Source organism: Solanum stenotomum, chromosome 2, assembly GCF_019186545.1.
Source record: "Solanum stenotomum isolate F172 chromosome 2, ASM1918654v1, whole genome shotgun sequence".
Lineage (NCBI taxonomy): Eukaryota > Viridiplantae > Streptophyta > Magnoliopsida > Solanales > Solanaceae > Solanum > Solanum stenotomum.
The window spans coordinates 23,584,135-23,612,010 of record NC_064283.1 but is presented as its reverse complement, the minus strand read 5'-3'; the positions used below and the strand labels follow the sequence as shown (position 1 = coordinate 23,612,010).

Genomic DNA, 27,876 nt, shown 5'->3' with positions numbered 1-27,876 from the left:
TTCTCCATTTAAAATCACATTAAAATCTCCACCAATTATCCATGGATCGATAATCTCATCAGCTACAGAGTATATGCCATCCCACAATTCCTCTCTCAACTGCCTCTCACACTTAGCATACACCAAAGTTGCATAGAAGCTGGAAAGAGAAGACTGATCTTGCATTTTAATGGTAATCTGCTGCTCTGAATTACTTATCACAGAAGTATCATAACCATGATTAGTAAATACCCAAATCTTACCATTGACATTGTGACATGCATGAGGCATCTTCAGTCTTTCTTTATATCTATTGATGGTTCTAACATGTTGAAAAGGTTCCATTAAAGCCACAAAAGCAAACTTAAGAAAGTTGTGCAACATTTGCACTCTTTGGAAATGCGAAGTGGCGGGACGTGACATTATGTTCCATATGAGCGCTTTCATCATTTAGAAACTTGTTGGGATACCACTGTCCTCTTTGGTTGTACTCTAACAAGTTCTGCTAACTCCCGATTACCTTGCTTTTTTCCTTTTCTTGCAGATTTTACAACTATTGGGGATAAATCTGCATCTTTGAAAATTTGGTCTTCCTCCCTCATGTTTTCCTCTTCTTTTATGGCACCAGTTTTTTTTGTTTTCTCCTCCAATCTATGAGTAAGAATATTATGCAGTGATTTATTAGGTGATTCAATTGCACATAATATGATTTGAGACTCATCAATCTGGACTGCTATAGGTAATTCTATAATTTCCATATTTTTAAAATCCTTTTTGTCTATCACATTCATATTATTCTCAATGTTGTTGTTGTAAGGTTGTAAACTGTTACTGCTACCACTTTTTTCCTTTATAGTATTATCTTGTTCTTGATTGACCAAAGTGTTTGTTCTTGTATCAGAACTACTTTTAGCCATAGCAGGACTCTTAGTGACTGAAACTATCAATTCCATGCTAAACTCATCCCCTTTTCCTTCTTGTTTATCTGTATGGTGTTTTCATTCATCTCTGCTGTATCTACTGTCTTGCAGGTGGAATTACTATCATTGTTGGTGCTCTTCTCCTTATTATGATGATGTACAAAGGCCTTTGTTATCCACTCTTTAGTGGATGGATGATGATGCTCTTGTTTCTGCTTTGTTATACTCTGTCGATGTAAAACTTTCTCCGTACAATTTTCATTTAAATTAAACATTGCATCAGCTCCTGCTGTCTTTTCTTTTTTGTTCTCCTTTTATGCTTTATTATTGTCCTCTACTTGCTCGTCAATCAATAATGCAGCAAAGGTATTGCTCGTACTTGCACTTTTACCAGGTGAAATTGCCTTATCACTGAGGTAGTTATGTGCATTCTTTTCTATAATAAATCTCCTTTTTACGGGATTCCACTACATCATCTAAACCCCTGCTTTCTCCCCTTGACCTCCATTTGCTAAATGTTTTTCCACCTGTGGTTCATCTATTTTACCTTCACTAGATGCATCATTCTTCCTCAGTTCATGATGTAGTATCCTACACTCCTGCTCTTCATGCCCTTGTATTTTGCATCCTTTGCAATACTTAGGAAGCATATCATATTGAATTTTGATTCTCTCAACTCTTGATTCCTCTGTTGTAGAGTTTATTATCTCCATTTCGACGAACTTTGGAAAATCTGACAATAGGTCAACTTGCACCTTGACCCTAGCGCAACTAGGTCTCGTCTTGTTAATGGTAGCCATATCCAAATGTAGGGGTTTTCCAACAGCCAATGCAAGCGAGAAAAGTGATTCCTTAACAAAATAAGCAGGTTTCAGGTCCGTGAAAGAAATCCACGCTATGGCTTGAGTCGTCTCTTCATCAACTTTGAACTTAGCATCGTATATAAGAGGTCTCATGGGAAAGGAGTATCCTTCCATATCCAGAATGTAGAAAACATTTTTTGACATCATGTTAATGAACTCTTCTTCCAGGTTAAACCTAATGTGAATATGCCTATTCCTCAGTAAACTGATTTTGCAGTCCCCTTTCACTATACACTACTTAGGAATTTAATTACGGAGGTCATCCAAATCAGGCCACCCATATGAAAACTTGCCAACAAATGCATATTATAAATTTTCAATGGTATTCTTCTGTCCATTGAATTCTAGGAACCCCATTGTTAAAATAGTCAAATAGAGCTTCTTAATTGGGATCGGTCCACTATAGGCATCTTATACTGATTGTGACTCGTTTCTTTGAAAAGATTTGCATAATTTGGTGACAAAGGTGCATTGTCTTCATTCTTCTTTCTAGACAAATTACTAGGCACAACATGCATAATAGGATCCTTCTTCCGATTACGGTTCAAAACTGATGTTTCCGGGAGGGGATGGAAATCTAACATGGAGGCTAAAATAGTAGACTGGCCAGCCTTAGGAGTAGGATGACCAGTGGTCAGGATGGCCATCGCCGGCAAAGAGCGCTATGGTCGAAGGTGTGCGGCCGCTAAAGAAATATGTATTAGACACTCTAATTATAGTATCCTTCTGTTAAGCACTTGAATATATGATAAAATATTTTGTTTAGATACTTTCGATTTGTATTTTAAAAATTCTTTTTGCACATGTACTCAGTCACTAATTATGTAGATAAGTTAACAACATAAACTATGCTACAACCTTTTGTGTATACGTACGAGTCTTAATTGGAACAAATTTAAAGTTTTTTATGACTTATTGAAGTTAATACATATTAGTAAACGAGGTATCATACTTTATATGGTTAATTTATTTACATAATGACGCTTGAAAATTCGTATATTTTTTTTAAAGGATAGAAATTATGAATATTTAATAAGAATGCTTTATCGTATATTAAAATGTATCAAAATAGACTTTTGTTTAAATGCCCAAATGAATTAACTGATCAGTTCAAAGTGCTAACTATCTATTACACACACATATATATATATATATATATAGGTCAATTATTTTATGTTCGTTTTACAAGAGATCTCCATTTATGAAAAAATTGAAGATCTCTTATAAAAATGTTATAAAACTAAAAATAAGTTTGTAAAAGACTATGAAATAAACTTAAGTGTGTGCGCCTGTGTAAAACTTCTAAAATTGAACAACGATAATTTACTACTCTCTATTAATTTAATGTAAAAATTAAGTCAAATGGGGCTTCCTAAAGAGAAAACTATTTGAGAAAATGGAACAACAACTTACAACAAGGACTAGATTCTTGAATTGAAGAACAATAGAAAATAACAAAACTGAAAAAGGTCCATTTTTCTATGATGTAAATTGTTAAGCATAGAAAACTACAAATCTATAATTCTTGACTGCCCACACTAAAAACTAAAATCGAAACATGACTAAAAGACCACATATGTCGACATATAGAGTTGGTGGAGATGGGAGAAAGATCAATTCCTCTTGTCATTTTATACTATTAGGTGGAAGCAGTAACTCCTTGGAGTTATTTAAAACCCATGAAAATATCTTCATTCATGTCCACCTCTTCTTTACCATCACCTGTATCCTCTACGGCCGCAACAATCATTTCATTTTTGCTCCCAAATTCAAGCGGAGGCATAGTTGCAATAATTGGAGAAGCAACATCTCTTGAACGCTTAATGCGCTTGGACGAGGAGGATGATGCATTCAAGGTTGATGTTTTGGGCAAAATATTTATGCCTTTTGGAAGCTTGAATTTGGAACTACTGTTGCAACTAGCAAGATTTCTACGGTTCGTGGGTGGATCATGGTTGTGTTCACCTGAATAGGACACCAAGAAAATGTTCTCATCATTTGGGCTTTTCTCAATTTTTTTCCTTGCTTCACAGAGTTTTGATGTACTACACTTGTAGTAATTCCTGTTATGTCATATACACATAATAATCAGGTTTAGTCAAATATTACATATATATACACCATTAATAATTTTTTCTACTTATTATTATGAAAATTGAGAATGGAAGGGAACATAATGTTCTATGACATGAAAAAAGATGATAAAACAAACCTCGGAAATGGTGAATCTTTGATATACTTCTGACCGTACTTTCTCCATGTCCATATATCATTTATGAGTTCCTCTTGAAATAATTCATAGGTAATCCTTATCGACTGATTTTTCCTGATTTCAAATCAAAAGTACTAAGATCAAAATTTTGAGCATACACACATAAAATGTAACGAAGTGAATGGTTACCTTGTTCTAGTTTGGATCAAAGGAGTCTCCATGGAAAAAGTGAAATTAGGATAATTGTTAGCCCCTATATCGAGTTGTTGTAGATCAATCCATTCTTTTGGTGTTGTAGTTATTGGTGGAACACACGCTACTGTTGTTGGTGATGGATGAAAAGAGCTTTGTTGGATAAATTGAGCTAGTTGAATGGGATGTAAGTACAACTGTTGGTTACCATTTTGGTTCATGATTATGACCTGATCATCTGGTTTTTCTGGTGAGCAGTTGGAAAATCTAAAGAGAAAATTTCAGATAAATCATTAACATTAGTCATGTCAGGAGTAAAAAGTTTATCAAAAGAATTCCAAACATCATTTAAAGAAGTCTCCAAGTCTAACTTAGGAGCTACAACATTGTCAGGTCTATTAATATTACAACTTCTTACGACCGCACCTACATCCCAATCATCATCCACCATTTTAGATCTATATATAATGATATCTAGTTAAATGCAAAAAAATAAAAAAGAGCTTATAAGAGAAACTGTTTTCTGCTAAAGTAGAGAGAGAGAAAATTATCCAAAGAGGGGGTTGACTAATGGAGAAAGTAGATGATCAAAGAAACGTTTAGTGGGTAGGAAATTATAAATCAAAGGCTGAGATGAAGAAAAGTGAACCAATTTCGCAAATTATATAGAGAAACTTAAAGGGGTATCTACCTACCCCGGCGCATCCACATTTACTTTACACTTAATGCACAATAAATATTTTTTTCTATTTTAGAGTAAGTGGGATTATCAACAAAAGAGAAGTCAAAGATATTGTTTAAGATCATACATCTCATATCATATACAAAGAAACTAAGCAAAGTCTATGTCATGACCCGAAATCGGACCGTGATGAAGCTTACAATAACCCTTCAGTAGGCAAGCGAAAAAACGAAAATTTACAGAAGATAAGAATATAACGATAAAGAAAAAGCGAAAAAAGGAATAAAGATACAAAATAGAACCATAGTATAGAAAAATAAATATGGTACACAATATACAAAAGAGGCCTGAAAGTGACCAAGAACGACAAAGTAACACAAAAACCAAATCTCCAGACCTGGTGCCATTGGCACAGGAACAACTAAGTACAAAAACATTATATATAGGATAAATAACTAATGAAAATGCAAAATACAAATCAGTACAAAAGAGAGAAAGCAACAAGTCTCTAAACGCAAGAGCTTACCACGATCTGTGATAGTCACAAAAGATTTGATGCTCAATGGGGGTGGCTCGTACCGGGACTTGCGCTAGAAAAAGATGTAGAAAAGTAGTATGACTATCAAACCACGAGATACTCAGTAGGCATCATGAGCCGACCGAGCTCAGAAAGATCAAACATATGAAGAGAAGCACGATATTTCTAACAATACAATGAGTAAGTTCTAAGAAACAAAAGCCAATAATCAAGGGAAAAGGAAATAACAACACAAGAAAGTGAATAAGGAAAAACTGAAGTACAAGACAATCACAACACACAAAACAAAACAAACATTAGGATGATGTGATGCAAGAGATGAATGTTGGGAAGTAGAAGCTCAGAAGATACCTCGAGTGGCCTGGAATGATACCTCAGACTTATCAACAAGTGCGACGGTGGAATATAACCTAGATGGAAGAAAAAGACCCCCAAAATAACACATGGGACATATCAACAACATACCATGTTGAAGACTGTAGACTGGATCTAAGCCAAAGGGCTATCTGGAATGATATCTCAGACGTATTAGCGTAGAAATAACCCAAAATGCATTAAAACTCATAAACCAAGTATTGTATAATTTTAAGTCATAAAAACTCGGAAAATGTTGTATTTTCCATATAAACTCATATTTCCTTATTTTAAAATATGATCCACCCATTTGGGCTTAATAAGCGAGAAACACATAGTGAAAATGTAACACCCTGCAAAATTTCAAGCTAAGGCCTGAAATATTCTTCATTTGTGTGTAAGGTTGTATCAGGTGACTATTAAATTGTCCTTAGGTTTTAAGGTCAATTATTTAGTGTGAGAATGGATTTGAATATGAATTAAGGTCACTAGAATATCTTAGCACAAAGTTGAGTTGAAAGCTTCCTTACCGATTAATTTTAGACATAAGATTCTCCTTAGGTCAACTTTAAATGATCATATTTCTCAACAAAAATTGAATTAGGTGACCCAATACCTATTAAATGGAAAATATATGAGTCCTCTTTCCAACACCACCAAGTTTGCCTCATTTCGAGTTTGGAGTAAAAAGTTTCGCTCATTTTACCAGAGACTGTCACATTAGATTTTTGTGAGTCTGTGAACTACGAAATCATTCTATGGGATGTAGATTTAGTTAAGACCTATACTATGAAGTCATTGTAATATTTTAGATAGATAGAGCTCTACCATTTCATCTCCTTTGACTAGATTGACTCGGCAGAGTGTGAGCTTCCAATGGTCTGATAAGTGTGAGAAGGGCTTTGAGAAGCTCAAGACCTTGTTGACTTCAACTCCTCTTTTGACCTTACCCGAGGAGAGTGTAGACTTCACTGTCTATTGTGATGATTCTGGAGTTAGATTAGGTGGTTTTCGGATGCAGAATGGTAAGATGTTTCATATGCCTCTAGACAGTTGAAGACCCATAAGAGGAACTACCCTACCCATGATTTAGAGTTGGAAGCCATAGTATTTGTGCTTAAGCTATGGCGACATTATCTGTATGGATCTGTAGGAATTGGACCAAACTGACTCTATAAAATTTTCTTACGACTTGATAGTATGGGTCGTAGTTTAATCTACGGCCGTAGAATGATTTCGTAGTTCACAAGAAAAACTTTGATGTGGCAGCCTATAGCAAGATGGTCATAACTTTTTACTCCAAACTCGAAATGAGGCAAACTTGATGGAATTGGAAAGAGGACTCATAACCATTCATTTTGATAGGATATAGGTCACCTAATTTTTTTTTGTGTTGAGAGATATGATTGTTTGAAGTTGACCTAATTAGAATCTTATGTCAGAACTTAATCGGTAAGGAAGCTTTTAACTCAATTTTGTTCTAAGGGGTTCTAGTGACCTTAATTTATATTCAAATTCATTCTCACACTAAAGAATTAACCTTAACACCTAAGGACAATTTAAGAATCACACAATACAACCTTACACGCAAATGAAGAATAGTTTGGGACTTAGCTTGGAACTTTTTAGGGTGTTACAATATCTCTCACTTGGAATCATTCGTCCTCGAATGATGGTTGAACTGAGCATGGAAAGGGTAAGGAATGCTTATCAACCCAATTTAATGTAAAATACACTCATAAACTCAAAACACTGAAGGAAGGACTGAATTGAATGAGTACTTTAGGAAGAGTTAATACCTTGGACTGGAACTAAATTAGAGGAAATGAAATGTGGGTATCTCTTCTTCATATCTTTATCGACCTCCCATGTGGCCTCCTCAACAAATAGATTTCTCGACAAGATATTGACTGAATTGTTCTCAACTTGCGAACTTGACGATCAAATATCTGAACGGGAATCTCCTTTTAAGATATGTTATCCTTATTACCAATATTCTTATCGTACTAAAACATGTCTAGTAGAGTCTTGTTAAAAACATGAAAATATCTATACTCCTCATCAAAGGATATTTGATATTAGAAAAACTCACTTTTTTGTCATGCTATTACTTGATTAGAATTGACTTGATTCAAATTGGTTTCTGGTGATCTAAATTGGTATCTAACACTTTTTCTCTCTTTTCTCTCACATATGGTCAGAACAAAATTAGGTTAGGCTAGAGACGATCTTCTGTGCTAGTTGTTGTTGTTGTGACTCACAATAAATAATTGACCAGAGGAGGAGCTAGAGTTAAGGATAGAGAAGCAATCCCAGTTGGGTTTAGAGCTCCATCTACTGAGTAGGTGCAAGAGAGGGTTGAGTCCCCTACCCTTCAGAAGGCTTTTAAGGTCATAACTTAGGAAGTAGAGATACCAGTTTGAGAGCCAACGTCATGAGCTTCGGCTTCTTCAGAGATAATAGCTTAGGTAATAAAATTACAAGTCTATCTAGCAAGTTATGGAATGTAACACCTCAGATTCGAGAATGGTCAACATAGCAATTTTTTGGGAATTTCAGGTGCCAGCCACAAAGGCCAAACAAGGACCGTAGGTGTGGTCCATGGATTGGGCGCCCAGTATGTTCAAAAACCATAAGACCACGGCCTCACCAATGGACCGTCGGCTAGACCATGATTCGTGGTTGAGGTTCCATGGACCATGACCCCAAATTCTAACTTTTTGACCACGAATGATGGTCGTGCAGGACGGACTGTTAGTTTGTCCACGGTCCGTCAGTTGTGGTCCGTCAATGGTGGGTTCGCCAGTTAATGGTAGGGGTAGTTGGGTCTTTTACTAATTATTTTATATTGATACTATGTCGTTTTGCCTATGCCTAGGACCCTTATATAAGTGATTTTAACCCCAAATTCAACCCATTCAAGTCATTCTATTAAATTCACCAAAAGCAATTGGGTTCATCCTTTCCAAAATATTTCTCTCTCTAGAACTTGAAAAAGAAGAAGGATTGAAGCTAGGACTCAAGGTCAAGTCTCCATTCCTCAATTATTTGTGGGCTTTGATAGAAAGGTATGATAACTTTATTCATCCATGAAATCCTTCCATCCATGGAGCACCTAAGTTTCCCCAATTGAAAAGTAGAAATTTCCCAATTTGAGTTAGGGTTTTTTTTCTAAGTTGTGGGTCTTTATGAATGTTGATCCAATTGAGTGAATTATGATTGTTTATGCATGAATTGAGAGGATTCTATGCTTTTCATGATGAATTTTCTATGTACCCATGCTTAACCCATGTTTCTAGGATGAAATTGATGTAAATGGGTTTTAATCTATGAAAGGAGAATTTATTGGTTTAGGTGTATTTTTATAGGATGAATAAGGTACATTATGAATTTCTTTGAGATTAGAGCATATATGATGATTATGATATAGATTGCTTTGAGAGTGAAGCATATGTTATGAATTGTTGATTATTGATGTAATTGTCGTGGAAGGGATCATTTCCACTTGATTTGCTTATGTATGAATGTGAAAGGCTTTCTTACATTGAATGATTCTAGGTTGAAAGGATTGCTCACTCAAAATGAATCTAAGCTAAGGAATTATGAATGAGATGATGATTGAGGCTATTACCCTTGACCTCTAATGAGAAGAATATCAGGCGATTGCCTATATTCCTTAGAGTGGACTAGAGGTGAATACCCATGATCCTAAGTAAAAGACAAAAGGCAAGTACCCATGTCATGTGATAGAAAGACAAAAGGTGAGTATAATGTCTCATGACGAAAAGGACTAGAGGCGAATACCCACAATCCTAAAGTATGTTGGACAAGAGGCGACTCCCCATGATCATATAGTAAGAGGGACAAGAGGCGACTACCCATAATCCCAAGGTAATAAGGGCTAGAAGCGATTACCCTTGTTCTGTTATAGGGAGGCAAGAGGCGATTCCCCATGTCTTTATAAGATAAGCTAGAATATATTATGATAGGTGATGCGCTTGGATTGTTGCTTGAGTTTTACTTCCATAATGAGTAAGACTAGTGGTGGATTACCCATATCTTGACTAAGTATGAATTGAGGTTACTTCAAGAAGTACTCCTTATATGTGAAATGATCTATTATGTGCATTGATTATGCTTTATGACTTATGATGTCTAACTCTTATGTTTATGTAATGTGTTTGCAAGCTATCATATTTAGTACATTTTTGTATTAACTCATACTCTTGCCTATATTTCTTATCCAAATGTAAGGTCCGGTGTTCCCGACTCTCATCCCCGTGGCTAGGAGCTATAGTAGAGGCAAGGTTGAAGATTGATTAGTCCTCATAGCATCCGAGGATTTGACCACTATTTTCCTTATGTTCTTTTCATTTTATGTTTTGAACATTGTTGTATGGACGGTGTCCCAAGATTCTATTGTATTAGATGTTTTTTGAGACAAGTGTATTAGACTTCCACTTCGTTTTATAAAAACTTTGGCTATGTTTGAATTGCTTTAAATCTTATTGATTTTCTATTATCTTGACTATGAAATCTAAGTGGCTTATATGAGGCCTCTCGGGGTCTTGTATGCCATGTTACATCTCGGGGGTACCCCTGGGTCGTGACAAACTTGGTATCAGAGCACAAGGTTTAGAATGGTTCTAGGATGTCTCAAAACCACATCAAGTAGAGTCTTGTTCATGACTGTGAAGCGCGCCACATTTATGAATGAGAGGCTACAAGATGTTTAGGAAATTTTACTTCTTCATTACTCTAAGTCGTGCGATAGAGTTTAAATCTATAAGGTCTCTCTCCTAATCCTTACTCGATGGTCTATAGGATGTGACTACTCAAAGAGTTTTTGCTAGAATGAATGAGGGAGAATATGTTGGTCGAAGAGCTTCTCCTCAAGCTCCGGTTGACCCTTTGGCTGAGCAAGTGACTAATGCGGAGTTTAGGATTGCTTTTCAAGTTTTGGCTCAAGCTGTAATGGCCCAAGACAATAGAGAGGTTGTGGTCCCCATGAGCCCAAATGTGGGTACAATGACATCTAGAGTGAGGGACTTCACTAGGATGAATCCTCCGAAATTCTTTGGTTCTAAGGTTGAGAGAGATCCTCAAGAGTTCGTTGATGAGGTTTACAAGGTGTTGACTATTATGGGAGTGACTCCGGTGGAAAAGGCAGAATTGGCCGCTTATCAACTTAAAGGTGTGGCTCAAATTTGGTTCAACTAATAAAAGGAAGCAAGACATGTAGATGCGGGTCCCCTAGAGTGGGAAAGGTTTAAGTCTCCCTTCATTGATAGGTTCTTTCCTCTTGATATGAGGGAGGCAAAAGTGCTTGAGTTTATTAATCTCCGACAAGGGAACATGAGTGTGAAATAATATGCTTTGAGGTTCACACAATTGTCAAGGTATACTCCTTCTATAGTAGTCAACTCTAGGGAAATGATGAGCAAGTTCATTTCGGGTGTGTACGAATTTTTGGTGAAAGAATGTCGTACAACTATGCTCGTCCATGACATGAATATTTCTCATCTCATGGTTCATTCCCAAAAAATTGAAGAGGAGAAACTTAAGGAGAAATCTAGAGAGAAAAAAAGAGCTAGAACCGGTGATGGTAATTTCTCTCATGCAAGGTCTGATGGACATGGTCATCCTAGATTTCGACAAAGGCTTTCCGAGCAAGGTTCCTCCAATACTCCTAAGTTCAACGTAGAGAGGGTGTCTAACCCTAAACCTCAAGGAGGAAATTGTAGTGAGTCTTCATTGCCAAATTGGGCTAAATGTGGAAGAAAGCATGAAGATAAATGTCTAGCCGGTTCCAATACTTGTTTTGGTTGTGGAAAGATGGACCACAAGATAAGATATTGTCCTTCAGTTTCTAAGAATGAGGGAGATAGTCGTCGTAGGGATCAACCATATCCTTCATCTGGTCCAAGTGGCTCGGGTTCGAATGCTCCTAAGCAAAATAGGTTCTATGCACTTCAGACTCGTGGTGAACAAGAGGGTTCTCCCGATGTGGTTACAAGTATGTTGAAAGTTTTTCGACATGATTTTTATGCTTTACTTGATCCCGGTGCTACCTTATCTTTTGTGACGCCATATGTTGCTATGAGGTTTGATGTGCTTCCTGATGTGTTGTTAGATCCTTTTTCTGTCTCTACTCATGTTGGTGATTTTATTGTGTCTAAGACGGTCTATAGAAAGTGTCCCAACTCCTTGTCCCATAGAGTTACTCTTGTTGATTTGGTAGAGCTTGATATGGTAGATTTTGATGTTATTCTTGGTATGGATTGGCTGCACTCTTGTTATGCTTCTATTGACTGTAGAACTCGTGTAGTCAAGTTTTAGTTCCCGAATGAGCCTATCCTAGAGTGGAAGGGGGGAATTCTATGCCTAAGAGTAAGTTTATCTCTTGTATTAAAGCGAGAAGGATGATTTCTAAGGGTTGCATGTACCATCTAGTTAGGGTGAGGGATATGGATTCCGAAACCCTACTCTTGAGTCGGTCCCCATCGTTAATGAGTTTCCGGATGTGTTCCCAGATGATCTACCCGATATTTCTCCAGAAAGGAAAATAGGCTTTGGTATTGACCTTCTCCCAGATACACAACCTGTCTCTATTCCTCCTTACCGAATGACTCCGTTAGAACTTAAGGAATTAAAGGAGCAATTGAAAGATTTGTTGGATAAGGGTTTCATTTGACCGAGTATATCTCCATGGGGTGCTCCCGTTTTGTTTGTTAAGAAGAAAAATGGTTCACTTATTATGTGTATTGACTATCGGCAATTGAACAAGGAGACCATTAAGAATAAGCATCCTCTTCCAAGACTAGATGATATTTTTGACCAACTCCAAAGAGCGAGTTACTTTTCCAAGATTGATGTTAGGTTGGGTTATCACCAATTAAGGGTGAAGGAATATAATATTCCGAAGACGACCTTTCGAACTCGGTATGGTCATCATTATGAGTTTTTGGTGATGTCGTTTGGTTTGACTAATGTTTCGACGACATTTATGGATTTGATGAATAGGGTGTTTAGACAATACATTGATATGTTCATAATTGTGTTTATTGATGATATATTGATTTATTCGAGAGTGAGGATGATCATATTAATCATTTGAGGATTATGTTGCAAATTCTCAAGGATTTACAACTCTTTGCGAAGTTTTGTAAATGTGAGTTTTGGCTAATGTCCGTAGCTTTTCTTGTTCATATTATTTCTAGTAAGGGTATTGAGGTAGATCCTAAGAAGACAGATGCGGTCAAAAGTTGGCCTAGACCTCTAACCCCTTTGGATATTAGGAGTTTCTTGGGCTTAGCTAGTTAGTACAGAAGGTTTGTAGAGGGTTTTTTTTCCCATTGCCTCTCTATTGACAGCTTTGACTCAAAAGTAGGCCAAGTTCATATGGTCTGAAACATGTGAGGAGTTTTCAAGAATTGAAAGATAGACTTACTTCCGCTCTGGTGTTGACTTTACCGGAAGGGACAAATGGTTTTGTTATCTATTGTGATGCCTCGAGAATTGGGTTAGGATGTGTGCTTATACAAAATGGGAATGTTATTGCCTATGCTTCAATGCAGCTTAAGGTTCAGAAGAAAAATTATCCTACCCATAATCTGGAACTGGCGGCAGTTGTGTTTGCCTTAAAGATTTGATGGCACTATTTGTATGGTGTTCATGTAGATGTTTTCACTGACCATAAGAGTCTACATATGTGTTTAATCAGAAAGATCTTAATCTTCGCCAAAGAAGATGGCTTGAGTTACTTAAAGATTATGATATGAGTGCTCTATATCACCATAGTAAGGTAATATTTACGTAATCAAGACACAACTTCCGATGCAAATGTCTACGATTGTATAATAGTTTAGTAACCCAACAAAGGGTTGGGATCGTTCCCAAGAGAGTGGCTTTGAGAATTAATAGAAAAATAAAACTTAGTTCTAACTAGTCGTAGCTAAAGACATTAACGATTAAAAACATTGTAAATTAAAGGGTGACGCAAGAGTGTCAATTAACAATGGGGGGTTTTGTCACTAGTAAGTGAAAACAACAAAATAAACGAGGGTTTCTAAGTAACGAGAGGGGATCCTTGGGATGAGACGGGACTACGGGTTAAGCTAGATTATTTTGTACATGCTTTTGATAGAAGATTCTTCGAATAATTGTGACTAGGCTTGACTTTAAGGGGGATAAGCTCTCTCTCGAGCAACTTACCCCGTTTCAAATGCGTTCCTCTCGAACACCCACTTGCCGTGTGAAGACCAGCCTACCCCTTAACCCACTCACTCTCCCGAGCTGAGTGTGTGGACATGGGACTAGGGTTCACTTTTTCGAGTTGAACCTCATGTCAGCCCACTCGCATTGGCCATCAATTTAGTAGTTTTAGTTTTACGACCTCTCTCTCTCGAGCAAGCTGAAAACACAAATAAACTTGTATTTGCAACTACAAATTCATTAATTTCATCCACAACTACTAAACAAAATCACAATTAAACTACGATTAAACTATCAGCAAGCAAGACCCAACAATTATCTTAACCCATATTCGTTAAATCACACCCCAAAAGTTGGGGTTTTTAGCCACACATGTATAAGAGATAGAAATTTATACCAAATTGAGCTTGCATTCAAATGGGTATGAAGATTTAAGTCTTGGTACATGCAAAAAGTGAAGAATCCAAGAGACCCAAACCCAAATCTTGAAGATGAAACCCTTTGGATCTTCAAGTCTTCAAAGCCCTCTCAAGCTTAGAGAAAAAATATCAAAAAGTACTATTCTATATGAAAATTATAATAATTGTTTGACTCTTAAAACTACAACTCTAACTAGTATTTATAGTTTTCACAGATTTGTGCTGTAACGGATCATTCGGCGTCATTAGTAGGAAATGCCGATCATCTTGGTGATTCACTTTTTGGTGTACTTCCCAGTCGTCTTGCACCAGCCTTCAGCATCGTCATGCTCTGGGTCATTGGGAGACATGGTACTGCTTCGCAGAACTTCTCGGTGATGTGCTGACTGCCCATTTTTTTAGTTGACTTGATCCTTTCCTTCAGGGCTCAGCACACTGGAACAAAAGGCGATACAAGACCCTTCGCGGACTCGCCAAGTGGACTCTGCAATCCTCAGGCCTTCATTTCTTCGTTCTTTTCAGCCTTTTCGTTCCTTTTTGCGACGCAGTGTCCATGCTTTCCTTCAAACTTCAAATACCTGAAACTTAAGGGTTTTCATAAGATATTGAGATAAAGTAAGCATTTGAGGACACAATTTCTGTTAAAATATTGCCCTAAATGAGTCCAATTTGTGGACTCATCAACACCCCCCAACTTAAACTTTTGCTTGTCCTCAAGTAAAACTCAAATTCAGCTGTTCAACAAGGATGTCTCAAACAGTGCTACACACAAATCAATTATGAATGTACACAACAAGACTTAGTTTACTTATGCAAGGATCAATTGTGTACTCATAGATTCAAATTGTGACACACCATTACCAAAGATTCTCAAGCTTGCAATACTTGCTTCAAATGCAAGTTCAAGCTCAACAAAAGCCTTCGAATGCCCTCGCACAAATGATGATTCCATTTTCAGACGCAAAGGTATAATCAATTTAAAGTTCAGGAATCAGATACAACGCTCACACTCACAAAGATGAACACAATGCATTTTTTCACCCATAGGTTTGCCTGTATTTTCCAATCAACATTTGTTTCGACTTTCTCAAGATCACAAAGGTCTTAACACGGCCTATAATGGGGCTGAGTGCAAGGGTATGGTCATTTAGGCTCAGTGACTTTTATCCTCATGAAATGTGGTGCTCTCAATACTTCCTTTCTTTTTCCTTCATCATTTTCATTAGTGCATCATAGGTCATCCTATTATTCACTTCCCATGGATTGTTCGGAACACTATTTCTTTGGTACTTTATTCCACAACTTTCTTTTTTATTCTTTTCTTTTATCTTTTTTTTATATATATATGGAGGGGTTCCATTTTTCTCAACACCGTGGGTTAAATGAGACTTTCCTTGCACTTCTTGACTTCTTCTTTTCTTTTCACCACACCCCCAACTTAGGCTTTTGACCTAATCGTAGCCATACATTCATCTTCGTTCGATTGTAAGCACTATTCAAGTTATCTGTATTGATCGAAACCGAGACTCAAATTTACCAAGGAAAAGTCACATTCAATAGCATATAAAGGGTGGAAAAAAATGTGAATTTTTTGGAACGGTCAAAATCATTTTGCAATTTAAAAATAAAAGGAGCCATAAGCTTAATCATCCACAGAAACAAATAAAATACAATTTTAAACAGAACAGCCCAAATATATACATAAAACACGAACAAAAGTAGCACACAAAAGGTGAGGGCCTCACTCCATCACAAATAAAAAGCAATTTGTCCTCAAATGCAAATAACACAGAATCCGAAAGGTAAAATGAAGAAAGACACAGAAGGAGGTAAAGAGGGAATCTTGTCTAAGTAGTCGCTCCATCTGTCTGGGCATCAGTGCCCGTAGTGACCCCAGAAGGAACAGCTTCACTGGATCCAGCAGCAGGAGTCTTTGCCAAGGAAGCCTGCACAACATCATCTATCATGATTTCTTCAGTCTTGGCTATGTCGTCCACTGCAGCTCCCTCAAATATCTCTTCATCAGTCTCTGCCTCTAATTCAGGATCAAATGTATGCTCCATTCCATCCCCATGTCCTGTAGTGGTCTGAGGCATTTCGGGCACATCTAGAATTTCTACTGTTCCAAAGATAATGGACATTTCGATGGACTTTAGGTAGTCCACATCTTTCCTCAGTTCTGCAATAGCGGCCTTTAAGGCTGTCACCTCCTCTGTGGATTCTTGGTCGCGCTCACACACTATTATCCTGGCCGCTAGAGCATCAATAGTAGTGCTCAGTGGTTTCATAGCATCATTGAGGGTAGCCTAAATCATGCCTCGAATGGATCTTTCTATGTTGGCATCCCGACAATCAGCAGATTGGGCAAGCTGTCCCATCCGGATAAAGGATGCCTGAATGATCGGCTCACAGGAGGCAACAACAACAGTAGGTCTGGGTGGTAACACATTAGCAGAGAGACCTGGAGGGTTAGCAGGAGTGGTAATGACGTCAGATATACCTGAAGGCCCAGGGGCCTGAGTAGGCAAAGATGCCTCTACAAGTATAGATCCAGTAGCCACAACTTCCTTTTGCTTATTTTCCGCTTGGTCCTTAAGATATTCGACTTCGATCTTTTGGATATCGATGGAGGCAGTGGAAACTAGTTCCATATCCTTCTTTGCATTTCTAGGTACCCGAGCTCTTTTGCACAATGTAGTGATTAATACTAGGAAAGAGAGAGATGTCTGGCTCTGCTTTGCACGCATATGGATCTTAGAAGCAATGATCATCCCTAGATTTATCCTGGTTTTCTCTATGATGCATCCAGGGCAAGCTGCCTTAGCAAGGCGAAGGATTGATTCATTCTGTGATGGCATAATTGTGTTGTTGATGAACCCAAACCAGTAACTTACAGCTATGTTCAAATCTTTCTTTGCAATCAAAACTTCTTCTGCTAACTATTTCAGAGTGTTATCATTTGAGATCAACGGGGCTAACCACTTTCTCATCTCATCCAGCTTCTCTGTTCTGATCAAGTGCTGGCAATGATCATTAATCTTATTGGACATACCCAAGGCTGTGTTGATAGCCTCACTGTCACAAGCTACCTTCCTTCCTTTGACAACCACATAGTCAACTATTTTGAAAGAAGATGCTAGTCTCTTCCGTTCAGGTACCAATGCACTGTATGCATTGTAAAATTCTCTGAACCAACTTGGTATCTAAGAGTCACGGGGTTTTGTGAAGATTTGAAATTTGTGATATTTTAGGCACTCCATTATCTCAAGATACCTATCGATCACCCTATCTATGGATAACCATTTTTCCTCAGTGATCGTTCTTAGCTCCTTAGACTTTAGTCTATTCGGTAATTTAGGTGGGGGCCCTTGTACTGGAGGTGCCAGTACTATTGCCTGCTCTGGAATTGGAGGAGTCGGAGTGGTGGATCGAGGACTTCTGATCCAAGATGGGTCATTCAGTTGCTTAGATCATAACTCATTTCTCCGTGCCTCAATCAACTCATCTTCATCAGAACCCATACTCTTACTGTCATATGTTGTTGGGTCATTGGTGTTAAAACCAGTACTGTCGGAACTTGCATCTGATAGCTCAACGGTTTTGTCCTTGCCCTTGCCTTTCCCACGAGTTATGGAAATTTTAGTGGCCTTGTTCCTGGATGCAGTTGCATCCTCATTGATTGTGATCCCTTTTTCTTTGCTTCGAGGTGGTGTGTTACTACCTGTTTTGTTAGGTTTAGTCATATCTGCAAAAGATTGGGAAGAGTTAGGGGAAAAAGCAAAGAAGCACATGCAATCTACTGCAGGAAGACTCGCCAAGTGGATTGGCAAGTCGCTGAACCTCTTTGGCGAACTAACTTGGGCTCACCGTAAGGATTGACTTCAAATTATAACAAGTCAGCGATGGGAAGGTCCTTCGGTGAATCGCCGACTACTTTCGGTGAACATGGGTTTGTCCGCCGAAAGTTACAGTGTATTAAGGGGTTAGAATAACATACAAAGGGCGATCAAGAGTGCTTTCGGTGACCCATGACTTCTCGCCGAAAGTTACAGACTTAAATATCCAATTTGACACGATATTAAAGGTGAGATGGATACATTGGGCGAACCGCCGAACGATTAGGCGAGCTCGACCTAGCTTGCCAAATGGCCCAACATGCCTATTTTCAATCAACCTTCTCGAATTCAATCCCATAAACCTCGAAAACAAAATCAAAGCATGCACTAACGAAATTCAAACAAGACCCGCATTACCCATTGCCCCGGGATACTCTGATTTCTCTTAGATTTGCCTAATTTGGCCATTTGATGATATTTATTCTTAAGAGTGGTGTCATCCGCTCTATCTTTGAGCAAATTTTCGACATTTAGCGCAAACGTGAGCTACTCAAACTTCAACCAGTCAATCTAACGACAAGCAATCACAACTTAATTCATTAAAAAGCACAAAAATTACGCACATTCGACAATCAAACAATATGGGCAAGATTTTCAAATTAAAATAGGCATTTAACCATTCTAATCCTATCAGAGAGACCCATCACACATTAATAAGATACGATCATTGCAAAAGAGTACAAACTATTCGAAAGTGGGTTTGGAGAACTAACCTTATGTGTCGATTAAAATGTGATTGAAAAGAGAGGCAACAAAGAAATCCAACTCCGAGCACAAATCAACCAACCAAAATACTAGTGGAATATGAGAATATTGGAAATACTACCTTGGTGTGAGTTTGTGAAGATTAAAAGCTAGGGAAAGTGAAGGATTTCAAATTCTAGGACCTTTGGCCATTATAAATCGTCTAGTTCGCACCCATTCGGCGACATTAGTCGCACTCGCCGATCCAGTCGGCGACATGCCGAATGGTCATTTACCTCACCGAGTTTTATAGACCTTCAGTCAAAGTGAAGGTCTAAACGACGATATTTATCGGGATCGCCAACCTGTTCTGCGATTCGCTGAATGGAACTATTAGCTTGCCAAACGCATTTTTCACATACTCTCCACATTTTAACCTGTACATTCAACACACCATTATTTCTAAAACAATCAATAAAGCAATAAAGGGTTTTGGGTTACCTCCCAAACAGCGCCTTAGTTAACGTTGTGGCACCACGTAGGTTAACACCTAAACTTCACTTTTGGGGTTAGCCAAAACATCACTTGGCAACCCCTTGCTTTGTGGCAGATGGAGATGAGGCATCACAGGACTCGTAAGGTTCTCAAGCAGCTGAATGGAATGAGAACCAGCCATCTGTTTCATCACTTCGATGCTCTCATTCATCTCTTCCAGCACCCTATCATGCTCACTTACCTTGTTGAAAAATATTGAGAGCATTCATTCGACACGCTTACCCTCATTGTCCTTGGGTTTCCTCGCTCATGAAGGGGACATATTTGTCCTTCCTTTTGCATTGGACTTCAATCTCCACTATCTTTTTGTCCAACTCATCCATTTGAGTCATCATCGCGTCTAACATGAAGTCCTTCTCTACTTCTTGGTTTGATTCAGCCATGAGACCAAGCAGGTGGGATGCATCGCATAAGGCTGTTATGTAATATCACCCGGAATGAGTTGGTCAGCCAATGCTTTGTTTTCGGGACCAAGACTTTTGTAGAAGCAGTCCATGAGGACTATATCAGGAATTTCATGTGTGGGGCATCGAATCAGAAATGATTTAAACCTTGCCCATGCTTCATAAATCTGTTCACCTTCTAATTGTTTGAAGGTTAGAATGTGATCCCTAAACATCATTACTTCTAACGGAGGAAACTTCATTTCCTCACGAGTACTGCTTGGCATACTCACCTTCTCTATTTCAAAGCTCAAACAAGAAAAATATAGAACTAAAAATTAAGTGATCTACGACTAAGAAGAACAAAAATTCTACTAATCTAAGAATTCTCAAATAACACCACTCCCCGATAACGGCGCCATTTTGATGTTTAGGTAATCAAGACATAACTTCCGATGCAAGTGTCTACGATCGTACAATAGTTTAATAACCCAACCAAGGGTTGGGATCATTCCCAAGAGAGTGATTTTGAGAATTAATAGAGAAATAAAACTTAGTTCTAACTAGTCGTACCTAAAGACATTAATGATTAAAAAGATTGTAAATTAAATGGGGACACAATAGTGTCAATTAACAATGGGGGGTTTTGTCACAAGTAAGTGAAAACAACAAGATAAACGAGGGTTTCTATGTAATGAGAGGGGATCCTTGGGATGTGACGGGAATACGGGTTAAGCTAGATTATTGGGTACATGCTTTCGATAGAAGATTCATAGAATAATTGTGACTAGGCTAGACTTTAAGGGGGATAAGCTATCTCTCGGGCAACTTACCCCGTTTCAAATGCATTTCTCTCAGACACACACTTGCAGCATGAAGACCAGCCTACACCTTAACCCACTCACTCTCTCAAGCTGAGTGTGTGGACATGGGACTCGGGTTCACTCTCTCGAGCTGAACCTCATGTCGACCCACTTGCACTGGCCATCAATTTAGTAATCTTAGTTTTACAACCTCTCTCTCGAACAAGCTGAAAACACATAAATAAACTTGTATTTGCAACTACAAATTCATTAATTTCATCCACAACTACTAAACAAAATCACAATTAAACTATCAGCAAGCAAGACCCAACAATTATCTCAACCCATATTCGTTAAATCACACCCCAAGAGTTGGTGTTTTTAGCTACACACGTATAAGATATTGAATTTTTTACCAAATTGAGCTTGCATTCAACTGGGTATGAAGATTTAAGTCTTGATACAGGCCAAAAGTGAAGAATCCAAGAGACCCAAACCCAAATCTTGAAGATGAAACCCTTTGGATCTTCAAGTCTTCAAAGCCCTCTCAAGCTTAGAGAAAAAATATCAAAAAGTACTATTCTATATGAAAATTATAATAATTGTTTGACTCTTAAAACTACAACTCTAACTAGTATTTATAGTTTTCACAGATTTGTGCAGCAGCAGATCATTCGGTGTCGTTAGTTGGAATCGCCGATCAACTCGGTGATTCACTTTTTGGTGTACTTCACCACCGTCTTGCACCAACTTTTAGCATCATCGTGCTCTGGGTCATTGGGCAATATAGTACTGCTTCACGAAACTTCTCGGTGATGCGCCAACTGCTTCCTTTTTCTGCTGACTTGATCTTTTCCTTCAGGGCTCAACACACTGGAACAAAAGGCGAACTAAGACCCTTCGACAACTCACCAAGTGGACTCGGCGATCCTCAGGCCTTTATTTCTTCGTTCTTTTCAGCCTTCTTGTTCCTTTTTGCAATGTAGTGTCCATTCTTCCTTCAAATTTCAAATACCTGAAACTTAAGGGTTTTCATCAGACATTGAGATAAAATAAGCATTTGAAAACACAATTTCTATTAAAATATAGCCCTAAATGAGTCGAATTTATGGACTCATCATAAGGCAAATGTGGTGGCAGATGCTCTTTGCCGATTATCAATGGGTAGTGTTTCCCATATAGAAGAGGGTAAAAGAGAATTGGTATGAGATGTACATAGAGTGGCTCGATTGGGTGTTCGGTTAATGGTCTCCACGAAGGGTTGTTGTTATGGTTCATAATTGTCTTTTGTGACACATGTGAAAGCTAAGTAATATCTTCATCCAACCTTAGTAGAATTGAAAAAAGCGGTGCTAAGAAAGTCCGTTGAGGCTTTCTCCCAAGGGGTAGATGGTGTGTTTCGTTATCAAAGTCGTTTGTGTGTCCCCAATGTAGATGAGTTGAGGGAACAAATCTTATCAGAAGCCTATAGTTCTCGGTATTCATTTCACTCGAGAGTCACCAAGATGCACCGTGATTTACGGGAGGTCTATTGGTGGAATGTGATTAAGAAGAATATTGCAAAATTTATGGCCAGGTGTCTTAATTGTCAACAAGTGAAAGTTGAACATAAAAAACTGATAGGTTTATCCCAAGACATTAGTATTCCTACTTGGAAGTGAGAGGATTTGAATATGGACTTCATAGAAGGGTTGCCTCGTACTCGCGACAATATGATTCGATTTGGTAATAGTAGACCGAATGACAAAATTGACTCATTTTATTCCCACCAAATCTTTTTATACGGCTAAAGACTATGCTAAGTTGTATTTCAGGGTAATAGTAAGATTGCATGGAGTGCCCTTGTCCATTATCTCTGATCTAGGTACTCAGTTTACTTCTCAGTTTTGGAAATCTTTCCATAAGGGTCTTGGTACTCATGTTAAGCTTAGCATGACTTTTCATCCACAAACTGATGTTCAAGCGGAGCACACTATCCAAACTTTGAAAGATATGATGAGAGCATTTATCATTGATTTTAAAGGTAATTGGGATGAGCATTTGCCATTGATTGAGTTTGCTTATAACAATAGTTACATTCGAGTATTGGTATGGATCATTTGAGGCTCTCTATGGTAGGAGGTGTAGATCTCCTATAGGTTGGTTTGAGGTGGGTGAAGTTGCATTTATAGGACCCGAGTTAGTTCATGAGGCTATGGAGAAAGTCCGACTTATTAGAGAAAGGTTGAGAACAGTTCAAAGTCGACAAAATTTATATGCCGATGTTAGAAGAAGAGATCTTGAGTTTGATGTTCAGATTGAATTTACTTGAAAATCTCACCTATGAAGGGTGTAATAAGGTTTGGTAAGAAAGGGAAGCTTAGTCCCCGTTATGTGGGTCCATATAAGATTTTCAGATGTATTGGTAAGGTTGCTTATGAACTTGAATTGCCTAATGATTTGGCATCGGTGCATCCGGTTTTCCATGTCTCTATGTTTAAAAAGTGTGTTGGAGATCCGACATTTATAGTTCCCTTAGAAAATTTGAGAGTTAAGGAGAATCTTTCTTATAAGGAAGTTTCGGTTGAGATTTTAGTCCAGCAAGTCAAGAAGTTGAGAAACAAAAAAGTTGCTTCCATGAAAGTGTTGTGAATGAATCATTTAGTTAAGGGCTTTACTTGGGAGGCCGAGGCCGATATGATGTCCCGATATCCTCATCTTTTTCGTTGTACTCCTACTCTAGCATGAGGTAATTAGTTCCACATTATTTACTCTTTGTTTTGGTGTGATGTGTTTTAGATGATTTCCATGATACCTTATTTTATGCATGTTCACAAAAAAAGATGAATTTTAAAAGAAAATGAGTTTATATGATTGATTTCTTCATGTTGATGTGCATTGAGTATGAATTTCCTATAGACTTCATGAGATGTATTGTTGAACATGCTTTAGCTTGGAGTTGATGTTTCCTCCTTGGATATATGCATTTGAGTATGAGTTGCATATGAGTTTCTTGATGTGATGATATGAGCATGCTTTTAGCTTGGAGATGGTAGTTCCTCCACGGATATGAGTAATCTTATAAATGCATGCATATTGGGATGGTAGGTCTAGTTCATATCTTCCTTATAATGTTTTGGATATGTTTAGCTTGGAGTCGAAGTTTCTCCTTGGTTGTGTGCATTTAGATGAAATTGCATGCATGATGGGTTGCTAGTTTAGAGTCCTTTTCGTTTTGTGATGTCTTGAATCTCATTCGAGGGCAAATGATCCCAAGGGGGAGATAATGTAACACCTTGGATTCGAAAACGATCAATATAACAATTTTTCAGGAATTTCAGGTGCCAGCCACATAGGCCAACCACTACCCATGGATGGGACCACGGACCGTAGCTGCGGTTTGTAGATTGGGCAGCCAGTATTTTCAGAAGCCATGAGACCACAGCCCGTGGTTGAGGGTCTGTGGACCATGACCCAAAATTCCAACTTTCTGACCACGAATGACGGTCGTTCAGGACGGACCTTCGTTCTGTCCACGGTCCGTCGATGGTGGGTTCGCCAGTTAATGGTAGGGGTATTTGGGTCTTTCCCTAATTATTTTATATTGATACTATGTCATTTTACCTATGCCTAGGACCCCTATATAAGTGATTTTAACCCAAATTCAACCCATTAGAGTCATTTGTTAAATTCACCAAAAGAAATTGGGTTGATCCTCTCCAAAATATTTCTCTCTCTAGAACTTGAAGAAGAAGAAGGATTGAAGCTAGCGCTCAAGGTCAAGCCTCCATTCCTCAATTGTTTGTGGGCTTTGATAGCAAGGTATGATAACTTTATTCATCCATGGAATCCTTGCATCCATGGAGCCCCTAAGTTTCCCAAATTGAAAAGTAAAAATTCCGTAATTTGAGTTAGGGTTTTCTTCTAAGTTGTGGGTCTTTATGAATGTTGATCCAATTTAGTGGATTGTGATTGTTTATGCGTGAATTGTGAGGATTCTATGCTTTTCATGGTAAATTTCCATGTTCCCATGCTTAACCCATGTTTCTAGGATGAAATTGATGTGAATGGGTTTTAATCTATGAAAGGAGAATTTATGGGTTTAGGTGTATTCTTATAGGATGAATAAGGTACATTATGAATTGCTTTGTTATTGAAACATATATGATGATTATGATATAGATTACTTTGAGAGTGAAGCGTATGTTATGAATTGTTAATTATTGATGATTATGATATAGATTACTTTGAGAGTGGAGATATAAAGGAAGATTGTCACTTTTCAACTAATGGGAGATGCGAAGTTATGGTGGAGAACATATGTGTCACAATCCAAAAGTCGAGGTCATGATGGTACATATTTTGAGAACCCCAAAATGGTGTGTAAGCTGAAAGAAATAACACAATGAGATTCTCGAAGGGAAGTCAGGCCACAAGTGATAAAAAACAACAAAGAATTTCCCAAAACTTGGTAGCATAAGTATAAAGAGCATCTAATACAATTCTAGAATTTGAAATACATTTCAAGTCTTGAAAGGGAAGTTAAAGACTTAAAATGATAGATGGAGACTAATAGCGATCAGAAAAACAAGATCTCATCATAACTTTTAAAGAGAGAAATCTGTTAGATCCAATCAAATGCTATGAGGATCTAGGATTTGTATCAAAGGAATAACAGAAGCAGGGGGTGAGTACAATCCACATGTACTCAATAGGTTAGACCGACTAAGTATAAGCAACTAAACAGACTTAAGAAATAAACTAAGAAACTCTTCCACCTACACGCAAAAAATCCCATTCCAGCATCAGTGCCACCAATTTATATAGAATGAACTGAATAAAGTAAACACATAAGGGTACAAATAATATTTAAATTAATACATAAACAAGTTACACAATAAATCTGGTCAATGTGGTGCAATGAGATGATGTGGTGTACCAAGGTCATCGCACAATCGGTCGTATAGACCTTGTTGGGCATTTAACTTCCAAACAAGGACCCGAGAGGGGGGGGGGGGGGGNGGGGGGGGGGGGACTCACAATCCATATACCAATCTCATAATCTCAATATCTCATCAACTTTCCACCTTGCTCGTGGTCAATGATATAAGTAAGGTGTCACATTTTTTTTTAAAAAAAGATAGTATTTTTCAACTTTGTCATATTTTCATGAACAATGATATGTTTCTTGGGGAAGAATGCATCACAACATGTACAACACAAGGCAAAATTAGTTCATCAACAGTTTCAAATAGTATCAAGTTCCCAAACTTAACAAGTCATGAACCATACTCAAATGAAAGAGACAGTGGAGAAAACTATTTGAATTCAATCTTTACCACTTAGAAAGCATTTATTTCATTTTAAGATGTTCAAAAATCAACTCAAGCCCCTAACTCGGGCAACTCAAATTCAAATATAAGAATAGGTCACACAATCCCTCGCCAGTGCAATTACTCAAATATCACAAAATTCCTGCAGTAATTAGAAATATCATACAAGCCTCTGCAGTAATTAGAAATATCACACAAGCCTCCGCACAGGCAAAGCATCACAAATAGGTATCATACTAAATAAACAAGGAGGTCAACATTTATCAACTTCTAAGGCCCATGCTAGTACTCATTTCACAGTTGACTTCCAACGAATGGTTAATTACTCATCTCATTGTAAAAGAGGAATAGCCAAACCTACCTCAATGCCGAAACTTCACTTGAACAACCCTATCGAAGAACTTCCTCAACCACACAATTACTGAAACGATCCTCAACTATCAAGACCAGAAAGTGTTTATTAAAAGGAGTCCAATGATACCCATATTGGTAGGATTTGAAACTAGAGGTAAATTAATCCAAAAATCACTTTGAAAATTGAAAGGGTGAAATCAAATTTTAAGTTGAACATCAATTTCTACAAGTTAAGAGGAGGTCATGGTTGAAAATACCATTAAAAACAAGCAAGAAATGAGCTCCAAATCATGAAAATACAATTTTTCAACTTAAGGGAAAAAACCCCAAAACTCACATTGAAATAAAGATTTAAAGTGTTTTGGATGATAAAAATTGATGGAATCAACATGGAGTTGGTAAAAGAAGATTATCCACACTAATTTACATAAAAATTCTCCCAAGAATCAACTCTCCAAATCTCCCAAAGATTGAAAAAAGAGAAAACGAGATAAGTGGGAAAATCCCAAAATGGCAGGCCAAAAAGGGGTCTCATATGTCGCAAAAGTGATTCCCTGTTCGCAAAACCCCAAAATACTTTGGCCTTTGCTAATGTGAAGGCCACGATTTCAAACAGGCATTCGCTAACGTAGAGGTCGCGATCGTGAACATGCCTTCACTTTCATGAAAGTGAACCTCCCGTCACAAATGCGACCCTCACACACCCGATCGTATCAAGAACCACACCAACTATTCCCGAAATACAAACCAAGCATGAAAACACTCAAGAAAAGAGAAAAATGGTCATTTCATAATTAACAACAAGTTTATAAGAAATGTGACATTACAATATAGTTGAGTGCAGGACCATCAATTCATTTCCTTTGACTTGGACGTAGTTTTACTCCATCCTTTTGGATAGATATATTCCTCATACTCTATAAGATAGGAGACACGATGAGATCTCCAACATTGAGAAATGAAACCTATTTTGTCAAAACATATAAGTAGGGGTGGGCATTCGATCGTTTCAGTTTTTCGGTGTTTAATTTAATAAAAGTAAGAACAAAAATCGAATTAAAATTACTTCGGTATGGTTTAGTTTATTTTGGTTTGATTTTTCAGTTTACACTTATCATATTAGAAAATTTAGATATCGGCAAATCATGAAAAAATAGAAAAAAATTACGAAAAAAAGATGAAATGAAAAAATACTTTAAGTATGCAACTAAAACTATATGAATCTAAAATAAGCAGCTAAACTCTAAGTAGTACGGAATATATAAAATCTTGTTGTTTATGAAAGAAAATAATATATCTTTTAAAAAATTAAGAAGGTAAAAAAAATAATTAACTGATGATATCATTGATCTTGACTGCGGTAGAAAAACACATTTTGTTTTGGTCTTACCTATGTGGATTTGTTGGACATGAAGGAATTGGTAATGGGGAAAATGAAATTTGTCTTTCCGGTTAACCGATTTTTTTTATTAAAAGCCAAAAACGGAACCGAGTTACTGAAATTTTAAAATTAAAA

General features: G+C 37.6%; 1 protein-coding gene across 1 annotated transcript; it reads right to left on the bottom strand.

The window, feature by feature from the left end:
• Positions 1-3,428: 3,428 nt before the first annotated feature.
• Positions 3,429-4,617, bottom strand: LOC125855826 (probable WRKY transcription factor 27). The gene is made up of 4 exons (XM_049535511.1): positions 4,538-4,617; positions 4,164-4,433; positions 3,975-4,088; positions 3,429-3,825 (listed from the first exon to the last, which is right to left on the bottom strand). The coding sequence occupies exons 1-4, from the start codon at positions 4,615-4,617 to the stop codon at positions 3,429-3,431; spliced, it is 861 nt and encodes a 286-aa protein (XP_049391468.1).
• Positions 4,618-27,876: the final 23,259 nt, after the last annotated feature.